Raw genomic sequence first — 14604 nt, forward strand, 5'->3', positions numbered from 1 at the left:
AGGGGGCGGACGTGGCTCGTCACTCTCCACGCTAGGAGGCCCAGAAGTAGGGTGCCTTCATGTGCGCTTCGCATAGGGTGATGCCAAGTGCCTGTTTCCCTTTCCCCCGCCGCCATTTTGTTCCTCATTGTTTCCCGTGCGCCGTAAAGTGGCCTTTGTGTCCATCGGTCCCCCCATCCGAGGGGGGAAATGCTAATCCTCCCTCCGCGGGTTCCACAACGCTACTCCGAACTTGTGAGATAAGGTGCTTGTTTCCGGGAGGGTTATAAGCCCCACGGATTATCGCCGAGGCCAAAATGGCTGCTGGTTTGTCGGCGAGTGGTATTACAAAGGGTGGCACCACCCTAGCAAAGCGCAGATGAAGGCTCCCTACTCAGAACGTCCCTCGACCTGTAATGAGGACACAGGGGGTTACATGATTTAGGTGGGCAGTGTGGGGTCTGTGAACTTGATAGTCATTGTGCTTCCATAGGTTTCGCATATTTCACGCTCTAAATAGAGGCAAGGGCCATTCGTCAGTACTGGTATTTATACTTCAGCCTGTTCGCAACTCATTGTTCGAAGCTTTGGTACGTGCGCTCAAAACCTCGATAACATGTCCCCGGGTGTCCCTAATAAAATGCCCTCGGGCCGTCTTACCCTCGCTTTACCTTCGTGAGTAGGTTCTGGACGGGGGAGGTGAACTGTAGTTTCTACACAGAAGCTGGTAAAGGTTTAAAACCTTAGACAACCCCGACACTGGGAGGAAGGAAGGACAACACAACACGAAGTCTCAAACACAGCTGTGCTTGAGACTTCGTGTTGTGTTGTCCTTCCCTCCAGTCTCGGGGTTTTGTCTAAAATGTAGGGTTACCTTTTTTTACTTTCAAGAGGCGGGGGTTCAGACTTACCTCGGTGACCCTCTGTACGAGAAGGGCCCCCTGGCGTAGAAGGGCTGCCGATGACTGGCCACTGGTACCCGGGAGGTGGACCCCGTGGCGACGTTTCGGGCCCTTGGGGCAGCAGGATCCTCAGCCGGGGGAGAGAACTGCCCTGCCTCGCGAAGCGCCTTCAGGGTCTCGTTCCTCGTTCTGAATTCAGGAACAACGGTTCTCCAAAGAGCTTCCGACGAGTCCTCGTCCCCGGAGTCTTCCGGCACCATGTGGCGAAGCTGTGGGGCGACTCTCGAGATCGCACATTCGCGGCGCTCGCGGCTGACCTTCACGAAGAGCCACCCCATCTGAGAAAATGTTGCCCCAAGGCGCTCAGCCACCACCTCCCTCCTGGTGGTCTTCTCCTCGTGGCCTACCTCCAGGAGGTAGACGAGTGGCCCCATGGCGGAGGTCATGGAGAGATGGGTCTCCTTGATGGCCTGGTCCCGGGTGGTGATGGATCCAACTTGCGAACTGTCCGGGTTCCGCTTCTTCTTGGCCTGGTCTCGCATCTCTGCGTTGAGATCCGGGGGCGGGCGACGATGACCTCAGCATGCGTGGCCATGGCCGTCACAATTTGCCTGGGGTCTTCAGACATCTGAGAAAAACGATGAGGTTACACACGCGTCTAAGCTGCTGCAGTGTAGTGGTACTGCAGACAATGGACGGAATAAATGACAATATTATCGCGAAATTATTATTGGCGACTATGGAATCGGTTTTTATTTGTCTTGGCACCACCGCGAAAATATCTGCGTTTCATTATTATTTCTTAAATTAATTTCTTTTACGACTTTCTGCTAAGCGACACCAACTTTTAAAAATGCTCGTATACACAGATCGATCGGGAGAACAAGGCGGTGTCACTCCATTGTTTTTGTGCCGCACAGAGAAATAAAGAACCTTATTTTTTAAATGAGGTGATATAGTACTGCGAAATCGCTCGTACGATCTATTTTCGCGTTTTTTCGCCCGCTCACATCCTGCCCCAATGACACTTGGAAGGACGACGTCGTCGTTTGAGTCGCATCGTCACTATCTCGGCAGCATATGTCCTTAGTAGATGCACAGACGACAGATAAGACAACATGACTGAACCGACTGCGTCCCTCGTCCAAGCCTCATTGTGGGCATAGCTTGCTACGCTCTTGTGTAGCGCAACTTCTTAATAGGGCAAAAAGAACTAAAAAAACTTATTCTTATCTAAAGAAGCATGACCTTTTTGTCAATTTTTTTCAATAGGTCTGGTTTCTAGTACTAAATGCCGTCAAGAGAAAAATTCCAGAATGAACTCTAAAAACAAATATTAAAACGTTCTTTAACAAAATTTAGTTAATGAGTAAACTTAGCATGACGATCGTCAGTTCAGCTAATGTCTGCCGTGCCTGATGAATAGATTGTGAAAACAGCACTCGTCGAACTCGACCTTTTTTTCCCCCCTAATGTTCTGTTTGAGATAAATGTAAACAACGTCAAAGGCCCGCAATCGGAAAACGTTTACTCCACTGTCACGCGCGTTTAAAAGAAAATACAGTCGCCCAGCAAAAGTCTGCAAATCATCTCACAACGTGAGCAAATATATGTTTAACTCTGCAGAAGATGACGCGAGTGAGCGAAAAGTGAAGACTAATTCACCATTTTCTTGAACCGCCCGAGACTGGGTGGAGAACTAGAATGTCGGTAGTTCTCCACCCATTCTCAGGTGGTTCAAGAAAATGGTAAATATACACAAGATCGCCTGAGCCAGCAGTCTTATCGTTATAAATAAATCACGTTAACGGAGGTGTTTCAATTCACTTAAACTGCCCAGTAGGCGAAACTTTCTTAATGAGTGAGAAAACATAAATGACCCATAGGTGTCGATAAAACACACACAGTCAATAGTCTATGTTTGAGTGCTTAAAAAAGCCTGGCGTCACGGAGTGAATTTATTACTTAAATTTAGAAATAAATTTTACGAACGTTCGAAGTACACATATAGGATAGGATAGAGATTTAAAAAAAAAAAAGGGCTAGCATTCTTATCCACAGAAAGTATAATTCTGGCTTACGTTTTCAGGGACGAAGAGGCGATTCTGCTGACGGTCAAATGGATTTTATCGGCAAGAGTACGGAATATATAGGCAGAGGGGAGGTCGGAAATAACGAAGACATGCGGGTGGTGTGCAGAAGATATTTTATTTTATAGAACAAAAATGGCCACATAGGAAAATTTTTTTTTGTTTTGTCCAGTGTAGCAGGTCAAAAATGTTTTAACGTTATGGTAACGTCACACTACCCGAATGCATTTTTTTATAGAGAAATATTCATATGGACAAGGTGAAGATATCCAGAGCGTGCAATCCGCTGTGCAGTGCGACGCATTTGAGAGATGTCTTTGTTCGGTGTCGCCAATATGTTGAGATGAGACAACAGCACGCTGCTCACAGAAGTTGAGAAGCGTCGAAACACCAACAAGAGAAATAAAAGTACATGACAAAAAGCAGCCCCCCCCCCCCCCCCTAAAAAAAATCGCCCCTAAGTTGGGATTGTCGCGGAAGCTACGCCCTCGTGGGGCCAGTCACATGCCTCTCATTGGCGACGTCATCTCACTCCCGGCCATACCCACGCGCAGAGAGCCGGGTCAGGTGATAAGAGGGAGGTGGCTGATTGGTCCGGCGGGTAACGTGGTCTCAGCTATGGGTTGAACGGAACACGGAAGGTTCCACAATAAAGCGATTCATATCCTCTCTCTCTTCCTTCTGGCCGAGCAGAGAGGAAAGATGGTTTCCTTGTATCGACATCAGGTATTCACGGTGGGTACACAGGAGGATTTGGCGAAGTCGTATCGAGGTCATTGCGGCTAAGTGGGCAAAGAGGATGTAGCTTACTTTTTGGATCTCGAAACGAAAGGGGGGGGGGGGGGGGGGGGGGGGTAGTGCGGCGTGCGGCTTTGCGCGCACGTTGTTCGCGTGTCTGGGTGGCAGCACATATGTGGAAAATGAGGGTTTTTACTTGATGCCGGATGTCTTTAGGTATTCAAAATCGTTTCCGTAATCGGCACACTTTTGAATATTGCCAGGAACGGTCATTTATTTATTTAAGACCTTTCCATAATCTGCATAAATTCAATAAACCTAAGAACGAAGGGCGAGGGTAAGACGGGCCGGGGAGGAGGAAGCAGACGGAACGCTAAAGAGAGAAGGATGTTCCCCTCTCTCTTCTCCACCGTTCCGTCTGCTTCCTCCTCCCCGGCCCGCCTTATCCTCGCCCTATGTTCTTAAGTTGCAACGGACTATACACCAACTCGTGTTTACAAACAAACCGGAGCGCCCGGAGCGCCCCTAGCGGACGCCATCGGCGCCGCGCATGCGCGATGGGGGTGTGGGCAAAAAGCTCGCCGTCGCCCATAAACAAACCATTGAAATGCGATGTTGTCGGCGTCGGTGTGAGTCCCCGCGCTCTTTCTGGCGTTGGAAATGTTGATTCTACGTCCTCTTAACGATCTCTGACTACTTGAGCATCGTCATCGAAATTACCGAGGCTCGTTACACCGCGAAACTTCGCGTGAATCATCTGACATGCGGCGATTCATTCCGCGTGGACGCCGCAGAATGTACGCTAAAGCCTGATTTACTTGATGAGATTTCGCTCGCAATTTTCAGTAGCGACGTCGCTCGGACTGCAAAAGCGTGAACCGTAGTTGAGATGTCGACGTCGATACTGAAAATCGCAAGCAGAATCTAACCAAGTGAATCAGGCATAACAAATCGGTGATGGCCACTGGTACCAATGATCAACATCTCCTTGTGTCTACTGTTTACGTCCAGCCTGCTTACCAACCTTCAAATTTTAGTCTTTTGAGGCCTGCACTTACTTCTTATCGCAAGTACTGGGCCCACGTTTGGTCTACGGGCCGGTGTCCTCTAAAAGAGCAGACGACAAGCAGAAACGTTTGAAAGAGCAGACGACAGTTCGAACGATCAGGCGGCCGTTTGAACTTGAAGACGCACTGAACGTAGTCCGCAGGTGGTCCGTACAACTTGACGATTTTGCGGGGCTCATTTGGGAACAAAACAAATAAATTTGATGACCAGAAGTATGCGTGAATTCAACCCAAAATGCTTCCCGCCCAAGCAATCGTGGTCTGACGACGTCTGGTTTTCCCTTTTCACGGCATATATCCACGTCCTCGGACGAACCGAGCGCATGAAAACTGACCTTCAAATATTTCTCGGCACTTTTGGTGCAGCCCCAGTCGCAGCATTTTGACGAGAAGGCAGGTTTTTGTCTCGTTCCTTTCAAAACAACGCAGGAATACACGTCTGGCATGGGCACTTCCGCCCACAGCCCCGGACCGGAAGTGCGTCCGACGCGCCACCACCGCGGCGTGACGTAACAGAGATGAGTTCGTGTATAGTTTCGTAATTTACTAGCCTTTCAATATGTTATACGGTCAATGAAACACGCTCGTGCCTAGCCTGTGGTTTCTGTTTCTCAGTATATAAATGGATGTATGATTCCCAGCATATGCATTTATTTGTTGCTTTATTTTAAGTCGATGTGAGATTTTCGGGATTGTATGTCACTAAAATTAAATCGCTTGTAACTCAAATTATGGATCTCACTGTTTTAGACATTGACTCGTCGCATTGTATAAAAAATCAAGTTCTAGTACGAGTATTCCGGTATGACAATAAATCCTCGTGCTAGATGCGCTTTCACGAGTTGGACTATTGGAGGAGCTGCTTGTGACGAGTTCTCCTAGAGCCGAATTGCACATGAGCTTTGCTTTACTGTTTCGCTTTGCGTATGGTTTTGTTCGCGTGAGGAGTTGTGTTCCTAGTGACATGGAGGAACACTATAAAAAGTTTGTGCGTCTGCTTTCACGCACAACACTCAAATAACCAATCAGCGCAACTTACGGAGGAAGCTCAGCGAATGACAATGCCGAAACATATGTTTAGACCAAAAAACGCAGTCTGAGTTCTGATATTAAGCAATGCAAAACGACACGCTTGCATTGCTGAATGTCACTACTCAGACTGCGTTTTTTGGTCTAAACATATGTTTCGACATTGTCATTCGCTGAGCTGCCTCCGTAAGTTGCGGTGATTGGCTCTCCGAGTGTGGTGTGGGAAAGCGGACGCGCGGGCTTTGTTTTAGAGTGAAGGGTAAAGCGCTCCTGTTTTTCTAAAGAAGCTGACATGTCAGCTCGTCCCTTCTGTGACCTGGGGCCCTAATCTGGACACTTGGCGAAAAAGTCGGTGAGAAATCCGGTGGCCGGCGCCGTGCTTAAAGGGCCCATGAAACGATTTTTGGGTTGGGATAAATCATTTTAGATTGGGATTTTACTAATAGCACATCGTTCAGTGGACCAAAAGAAAAAAGGTAGAAAGTCAAAAGCCTGACTTTCAGTGCGAAAATTTGAAAACAGAGCGGACTATTTCGTACCTCCTCCCCTTCGCAACCTCTCTGCCTTTTCACTGTGATACATCCGCGGTCCCAAAAGCGCATCGTCGGGTCCAAACTGACGTCACACGCAACCGGACCTCACTTATTCCCATCACCCCAAAGCTGACATTGTGGTGGAAGCTACGCGCTTGCCAGACCAATCAGTGTTTTTCTTGATTATAGGAAAGCGTTTGACACAGTGTCGCACTCGTTCTTACTTCACAAATTGAATTGTTTGAGCATAGATATTACCACACTAAAATGGATTCAGTCATACCTGAGTTCGCGTCAGCAATGTGTAATTTTAAACGGCGAGGCGTCTCATTTTGTTGAAGTTACGTCTGGTGTACCACAGGGGTCGGTTCTGGGGCCATTGTTATTCTTAATATTTATCAATGATATTCATGTCAATGTAACTTCCCAGCTGAGATTATTTGCTGATGATTGCGCTGTGTATACGCGTATAAAGAACGGGGAGGGTTCCGGACAACTGCAGGCTGACCTAGATCGAATAGAACAATGGTGCGGTGAATGGGGGATGCAACTTAACGTAAAGAAATGTGTTCATGTTAGCTTCACACGTAAAAAAAAATAAATTTGACACACAGTATTATTTAAGCAATGAGCTAGTAACGAATGAGAATAAAGTAAAATACCTCGGAGTCATTTTGTCATCCGACTGCACGTGGGATTCGCAAATTGATGATGTCATTATGAGGGCGGGTCGCGCACTGGGCTTTGTCCAAAGAAACCTAAAAAACGCTACACAAAAAATAAAAGAACTAGCATATCTTGCCTATGTAAGGCCACTTCTAGATTACGCATGCACTGTGTGGGACCCTTCCAAAAAAAATCGCATTGATGGCTTGGAAAAAATACAAAATCGTGCCGCACGCTTCGTCCTGGGCCAGTACGACCGTTTTTCTAGTGTAACTAACATGAAACAATCACTAGGATGGGCGTCATTGGATCTTCGGCGAAAAAATTTACGGTTGAAATTTTTATATAACATTTATCATGAAGCTACTGGTATTAATAGCTCATCATACCTCTTAAAACCAAATTATTTTTCCAAACGTAATGATCATGTGCACAAGATACGCGAATACTGTACTAGGACGGAGCTCTGCAAAAATTCGTTTTTTGTGAGGACGGTCAAGGACTGGAACGCTTTACAGGAATGTATAGTTTGTGCTGCAAATGTTGATATGTTCTTTTCGTTATTATTCGCCCCCTGCAATAATGCCTTCTAGGCGCTGCAGGAGTTCCCTGAATAAAGAATAAAAGAATAAAGAGCCGCCTCCCTTTCATCACCTGACTTCATTCTCTGCAGCCACATTTGCCACGCTCACGTGACAAGTGTGGCTGGCCAACGAGCACGTAGCTTCAACAGCACTGTCAGCTTCGGAATGAACGGGGTGGGGAAAGCAACTTTTGTCTGAATTTTGAGCGACGGGCTAATCTTCTAGGGGGAGAATGGTTGTGTCCGGGATTACACAAACGAGAGTGCGAGCAAGAGGGGACTCCCCCTTTTCGTCTTGGTGGAATGCGCGATTTATGAGTTGAGGAGGAAAACGAAACAGGAAAAAGTTGGAAAAGCGTTTCATGACCCCTTTAACCTTGTCGCGGGGCAATAAAGGCCGCCAGATGTCTCGCCGAGTTTTTGACTAAGTGTCCGGATTAAGGCCCCAGGGCTCTATTGGCGAGCGACAAAGCAGACGCCTCTGCGACAAACCATTCAAAAGATGAAGTTTTTTTTGTATTTTTTTTTTTTTTTTTGTGGATAGGATGTCGATTAGAGGCTAGAGAATTCGAGCAAAAAGCAGGTTTAAGTGGCGGCACCAGGTGGAATAGACTCTAGAGGGACGGGGAGAACACCGTCTCTGTGATTGGTCAGCGGTGCATCGGTGACGAATCGCAGAAGACTACGTTCTGGTTCGTTAGTACCGCCATGTTGCACAGGGCCCGAATAGTGATCTCAATTTCGCCATTTCAGAACAAACTTAACATTCTATTTTTTATCCACTATTGCTTTTCGAAGTATGTTAAACTAATGCTTTCTGCATGAACTTTAATTTTCGCTGCAAACATTTACGCCGTATCCAATTGAGACGAAATACCCACACTAACCTTAGTTTTCAAGAAAACCGTACGGGTCTGACTCTATTGCAGCCATATTATCACATATGCTTAGAGCCCTGCACATCCGCGGATTATCTGCAGATATCCGCAGTAGACTGGCGGATGCGGATAAAAAGTAGACAAATTTTAGCGGGTTGCGGATTGGATGCGGATATCTGCGGATCGGGATCTAAATTTTTGCCTAATGGCATTCAGTTCGTCGACTGAATGCCACCGGGCAGTTCATCAAAAAACCTGAGACGTTTCGTCACACACAACCCTGCGATTTTCGTAACAAACTATTTTCGTCTCGCCTGGATTACAGGCGAAGGGGGGGGGGGGGGATGGTTAGGTTAAGCGCGCCTTAGTGAATCGCGCGCTAGATTTTAGCGGCATAGTGAAGAAATGCGTTGTCGACAAAGCGTCACAGGGGCATGTGCCCACAAAACGTACAGCGCGACAAACCGTGTGTCCACGAAATGTATGTTCATAATAATTGGTTCACGAAACGTATTTCCACAAAATGCGTTTCGAAGAAACTATAGGGATCCTAAGAAAGATTTGATTCTCACTGAAGATCGCTTCGGTTAGTGCGTTCCATCTCGTCAAAAACGCTATCTATAGAAAAAGTAAAAAAACAACGAAGGGCATCAATCGCTTTATGTCGGTGAGGCAAGGAGTGGCAGGACGAGGAAAAATTGCGAACAGCATTATTCCGCAGAAGCCGGCAGCGGTCTGGCTGCACGTATGACGGTGCTTTTTTATAGAGCGCCCGGTAACGTTATTACTACGCGTGCCGCTGATAGCAACGGCGGCGGCCTCTAGCAAATTGTCTCGAGAAAGCTAGTACATTGGCAGGGAAAGAGCGGAAGTGGGACCGGACATTTCATCGAATGCCGTTTCGTCGAACGCCGTTTCATCGAAGCCATTTCATCGAATGCCGTTTCATCGAACGCCGTTTCATCGAACACCGTTTCATCGAAGCCGTTTCATCAAACGCCGTTTTATCGAACGCCGTCTTATCGAACGCCAGGGTGGCATTCCTGCTTCCTGAAGCTGGTCGGAGGTGCCCATCCCGAGTTCTGGAAGTTTTTGACTTGCATCGCCGCATAACATCAGCTGACGGAAGACAAGCTGGAGGCGATGCTGAGTTCCCAAGTGCCTCCTCGCCACAAGAAGGCCATAGCGGCAAGGAATGAGAAGGTTGGCCTTTTTATGAGAACCGACGGGCCATAGCTGTGGGGGACTTTTTGAGAGCAATAGCTCGTCACTTTAAACGGTGAATGACTGTCGCACGAACACATGAACCCCCGAAAGTTTTCAAATAAAACTTGAAGTGACATACTTACTTTTGACTTCATTGAGTCATAAAACTAAAAAAAAAAAACAATAACAACAACAACAATGTTTCGTTGTACTTTCATAAATACTACCTCAGCTTTAGCTGCTGCCAGCTTCGGGCGGTAAAAAAGTATCAATAGAAAGACATGAGAGGCTAGGAGGTTCACATGGCTAAACTTGTTGCGCCTGTCCAAAACCTAAGTCGCCTTCTGGCCTCCGTGATTTGGAGTGCGCTCTTACCGGGAGTGCGACTTTTTTATTATTTGTTACAATACCCTCAAGGCCCATTGGGTAAATACAGACGGGGTGAACAGATAAGCACAATGTGCGAAACAAACATAAAAATCGGAACAAATATCCTCATGGGTTACTTGCAACAAAATAAATTGTAACAGCTACAAGTTTGGTCATTAAAAAAACTGACGATGAAATGGGTGATTGACACGAAAATGCACTCGATCCAAGCATAAAAGAGCATCTTTCACACTTTTTATTTAAAGGCCGACCACCAGACTCGAGATTCTGCAAGGCAGAAGATTCTCCTCACCATGGGGGAGGGGGAAACAGGCAACAGTGGACAGGATAGAAGGGAGAAGAGGAAGAAGCGAGAGAAAAGGGGAAAGCGCGAACTGGTCGTCGGCCTTTAAAAGACATTCGATGAAACGGCCGTCACTGGTTCGATGAAACGGCGTTCGATGAAAAGGCGTTCTATGAAACGTCCATTTTTTCGATGAAACGGCGTTCGACGAAACGGCGTTCGATGAAATGTCCGGGAACCGAGCGGAAGACTTTCTCCGTGCAGAGTGTCGCGGGCTCCTAGGACGATCACATAACAGAGATCAGTTTTCCCTCGACGCGCAGTGTCTCGGGAAGGCCGATCGCTTTTAGTATAAATACGATGAAACTGATAATGATAAAGTGACATCCCTTTTGAACGGTGACCCGAAGATTTCTTTGTAGAAAGATAAGCAAACAACTTCAAAAGTGGTATTTGTTTTTTGTTCTTATTTTTTCGTTCACGCTTGATGTTATGATATAAAGTGAATGCATGAATTGTGAGTCGGATGTGGTTCCACATTTTGCGGATGCGGTGCGGATGCGGACACAAAATCTGCGGATGCGGATCGGAGGAGAATTATCAAACTGATATCCGCACAGGGCTCTATATAAAATACAAAGTGCAGTTATGAATATGTTTGAACATAAAGAATCATTTTTTTTAAAGCACAAGACTGAACTGGGAGTGAAACAGTAAACGAAAACGAGGAAACTTTTTTTTTAAAGAGAGACGCTTTTCATCTTACAGTACAAATTAGTGCAGTGCTAGAAAAAGTCCAATGACGTCACTCATTGTTGTGCCTCTGTAGTACTGAGAATCATGGTATTGCACTTCTAATGAAAGGACTTGCAACAGCTGCGCTCCTTGTTGAAACAGAGTGCAACATTGCAGCTAAGCCACAAAAATATTTGAGGTGATTGCAGTAGGGCAGTTTACAACACAGTTTTTCTAGCCATATTTGCATGTGGTCCGCCTTGTCTAGAAGGACATAAGTTGTTGGCAGTGCCACCGACCGCGCCTCCTTATGCTTGCCCGGATGGGCATTTTCAGGTCTCAGGCAGGTTTCGCAGTGCGCTTCGTCTCGTGCGGCTTTTCTGTTTTGCGCAGTTCCTCTGCTGTAGACGTTTTGAATTCGATTAGCTAAGTGTTGCTGTCTCTTTGTGTCCGCCACAGGAGCCACACACTCACCAGACATGTTCATTATATGCAAAAAGAAAAAAGGATTTCATGTTTCATAAATCTGAAGATACCACTTTTTACAATAAATTTTGATTCAACACTATCCCAGAATCACGTCTAGAAGGGCCGCTCCGCCATATACGCGTATTATGAACAAGCACAACGTTAGAATAGGGCACGTTCTTGCGTGTATTGTCTTTCGTAAAGTAACATTTGACTTCACGTGCAGCATCACGTTTGGAAAAAGTGGACAGAAGGGTGGCTGCCTTGTTGTCACACCATATTGCTGCTCATAGTTTTGTTCCAGACAGCTGGCACATCCTTTCTCCATATGTTTCTCTGTCTTTCATCTCGCGTTCTTTTGGTACTGTGCAGCCAGGCAGTCGGTTTGCCGCATGGTGCCGAGACAGTGGACTCCCTCCTTCTTTAAAAATACTTGAAGATGAACAGAGGTAAACCAGCTCTCGAAGTACAGCAAGTGGTAAATGTGTTTTAGGGTAGTGAGGGCCAGCCTCACGACTGCGTTTCTGCTTGCACTCAGGTCAGGTTCACCTGAAAGCTGCTTGATGTCCACGGCCATACTGAGACCTCGAAGTCATAGCTAAATTGTTCACTCAGAGCAAAATCCTTGTAAGCCTACCGATGTGACTTCTTGGAGTGGTAGGGTTTCGGCAGGCTACGTCCCTTGAAAGGCATGGCCTGTTCTTCAACGCAAAGTTTAACTTCTCTTGACACTTAGCTTAACTGCTGACGTAAAACTCAAGACGTAGTCACACCTTGTGCGACTTTTGTGCAGAGCTTCACCTGGAAGCACAAATTTTCTTTATATGTGAAGTGGAGAAACCGCTTCAATCTCTTTCTATGGTTCAGGTTCATTACTCGTGAAATTTTGTCGTGTCCGATGCTGGAGCTCTAGTAGTGACGGGTGCTTGGGACCTGAATAATTGAAATATACAGTGCCATGCCAAGGATTCTTTCAAGTTCCGCTACATTTGTTGAGAGGGGCTTTTCAGGGTGGAGGAGGAGGAAAAATTTATCGCCAATAAGAGAGTAATTTTAGGTGGCCCCTATTGCAGAGCTCCAGTGCTTTCTGCTGGGAGTCTTGCCCGCTCCACCAGCTGTCACTCATCTTGAGCTGACAAGATGACCAGCTCAGCTCCCCAAGTCTCGCTCGAAGTGTCGGGGATACGGGGGAGGGTGGGTTTGAGATAGCAGGCCCACGCAACGTGGAGGAGCGACTGAAACTCTCCGCAGTGCGGGCACCTATCCGTGTATCTGTCCGGGTAAAATCTATGTAGATTAGCTAGATGTGCCTAAGTGCGTCTCTGTATCCGACGCCAGGCTGAGGCCTGCTCTCGAAACGGGGACCGGTTGGGGGAGGGGGAGGGGAAAAAATGCCTCCGGCCGCGGAGGACGTTCTCGGAGCACTATTTCGGGATCGGATGTGGTTTGTCTTCGCGTGTGGTTGCCGCTTTCCGTCGATAGACTTGTGGCCACGGGTCCAGACCACTTCCTTGCTGGGGACCTTAGGGCTCTTCCTCAGGATGCAGAACGCTTGAGGGGAGAGACTTTCTTTGCGAAACTGTCTTATGGCCACTTACGTGTATGAAAGGATGATCACGTGGACCGTCTTCGTGGGGGAGACATGACCAGGACGATGCCGACCGCCTCCGCCACCACCAGTTGGATGGTACAGACCGAGGCCATGAAAACTGTGTCGAAGTAGCTGTCGATCACGCTCACCACCCCAGCGAATTGACCGGTGTAGAATGCTGCATTTGTGTAGAGACGTCGTCCCGCTTGCCGTAAGTCCGTCCCACAAAGCCTTGGCCCGAGCCGTCCAGCGAACTGGATGTGTGGATGGGTTCCCACTCCGCAAAATTAGTTAGTGCCACCTGGACCTTGTCCCTTAGGGCCAGCGGCAGCTGAAGAGTTTTGCATTGCGAAGCGGTGATGGGGATGCAGAGCGAGCTCGGGAAGTGCCACCCAGTCTGAGAGCGCTCCCTTCTCGGATCAGCGAGCAGTAACATCGTGCACCGAGGGAGGGCGCCACTCGTCCAAGACCCACGTCGCTGCCGAAGCAAGCCACCTCGACGCACGAAGGGTCAGATCTTCTCTCGCCGCCGGCGCGCAAGGCCATGTGCAGGGTCGAACACGCACCTTCCGCATGTAGTCGGTTCGTCCATTATTAAAGTTATTTTCCTGAAAGTGCCAGCCTCCCTGCTCTCCCTCACATCTGGCGCAGTCGACGACCACGAGCCAGCCCAGCCACACCAGCACGACCGCAAGCCTGGCCAGCCTCGCTCGCCCGCGTCGCCCGTTCGCCCACATGGTTCCGGCATTACGCTTAGCGTCCGTCAAGCCTACTTCGCTAAGCCTCGCCCATTCGCCCACATGGTTCCGGCACCACGCTTAGCGTCCGTCAAGCCTACTTCGCTAAGCCTCGCCCGTTCGCCCTCATGGATCCGACAACACGCTTAGCGTCCGTCAAGCCTACTTCGCCAAGCCTCGCCCGTACGCTCACATATATGTTTCGACACGACGCTTAGCGTTCGCCAAGATACGCCCGTTCGCCTAAAGCTGACCCATTCGCAACACACGCCTACTGCTTCGGTGCCTCAGCCGCCTTTCGCCTTCGGTGAACGCAAGTTTTCACAGCGTGCTACGCCCCGCAACAGTCATGCCGGGCATTCTGTGGGATCAGCTCGACGCCATCACCATGTCACGCCTCAGCGTGGAGCTCATCAAAAAAGAGCTCGCAAATCGCCAACCCTACTGAAAAAAACCATTTGGCGCCCATATGAAAATAAACGGGTCCATACCGGTAACCGTTTAACCATACTGGTCACCAGTTTGTCAAAGGGGTCGCCCGTATGGCTCAAAGGGGTCCCCCGTTTGAGCCATAACGGTCACCTATTTGGCAAACGGGTCGCTCGTCTGGGCAAATGGGCGACTCGTTTGGGCAAAGTTGTCGCACGTTTGCTCAAACCGGCGACCATGTTGCAAACTGCACCGGTTTAATCAAACGGCTCTCGAGCCCGTTTGATATTGAACGTACAG

General features: G+C 48.1%; 1 protein-coding gene across 1 annotated transcript; it reads right to left on the reverse strand.

Moving 5' to 3' along the window:
- Positions 1-344: 344 nt before the first annotated feature.
- Positions 345-1423, reverse strand: LOC120847904. The gene is made up of 2 exons (XM_040219841.1): positions 891-1423; positions 345-390 (listed from the first exon to the last, which is right to left on the reverse strand). The coding sequence occupies exons 1-2, from the start codon at positions 1421-1423 to the stop codon at positions 345-347; spliced, it is 579 nt and encodes a 192-aa protein (XP_040075775.1).
- Between the last annotated feature and the right edge of the window lie 13181 nt (positions 1424-14604).

Source organism: Ixodes scapularis, unplaced genomic scaffold (assembly GCF_016920785.2).
Source record: "Ixodes scapularis isolate PalLabHiFi unplaced genomic scaffold, ASM1692078v2 PGA_scaffold5__190_contigs__length_132052651, whole genome shotgun sequence".
Lineage (NCBI taxonomy): Eukaryota > Metazoa > Arthropoda > Arachnida > Ixodida > Ixodidae > Ixodes > Ixodes scapularis.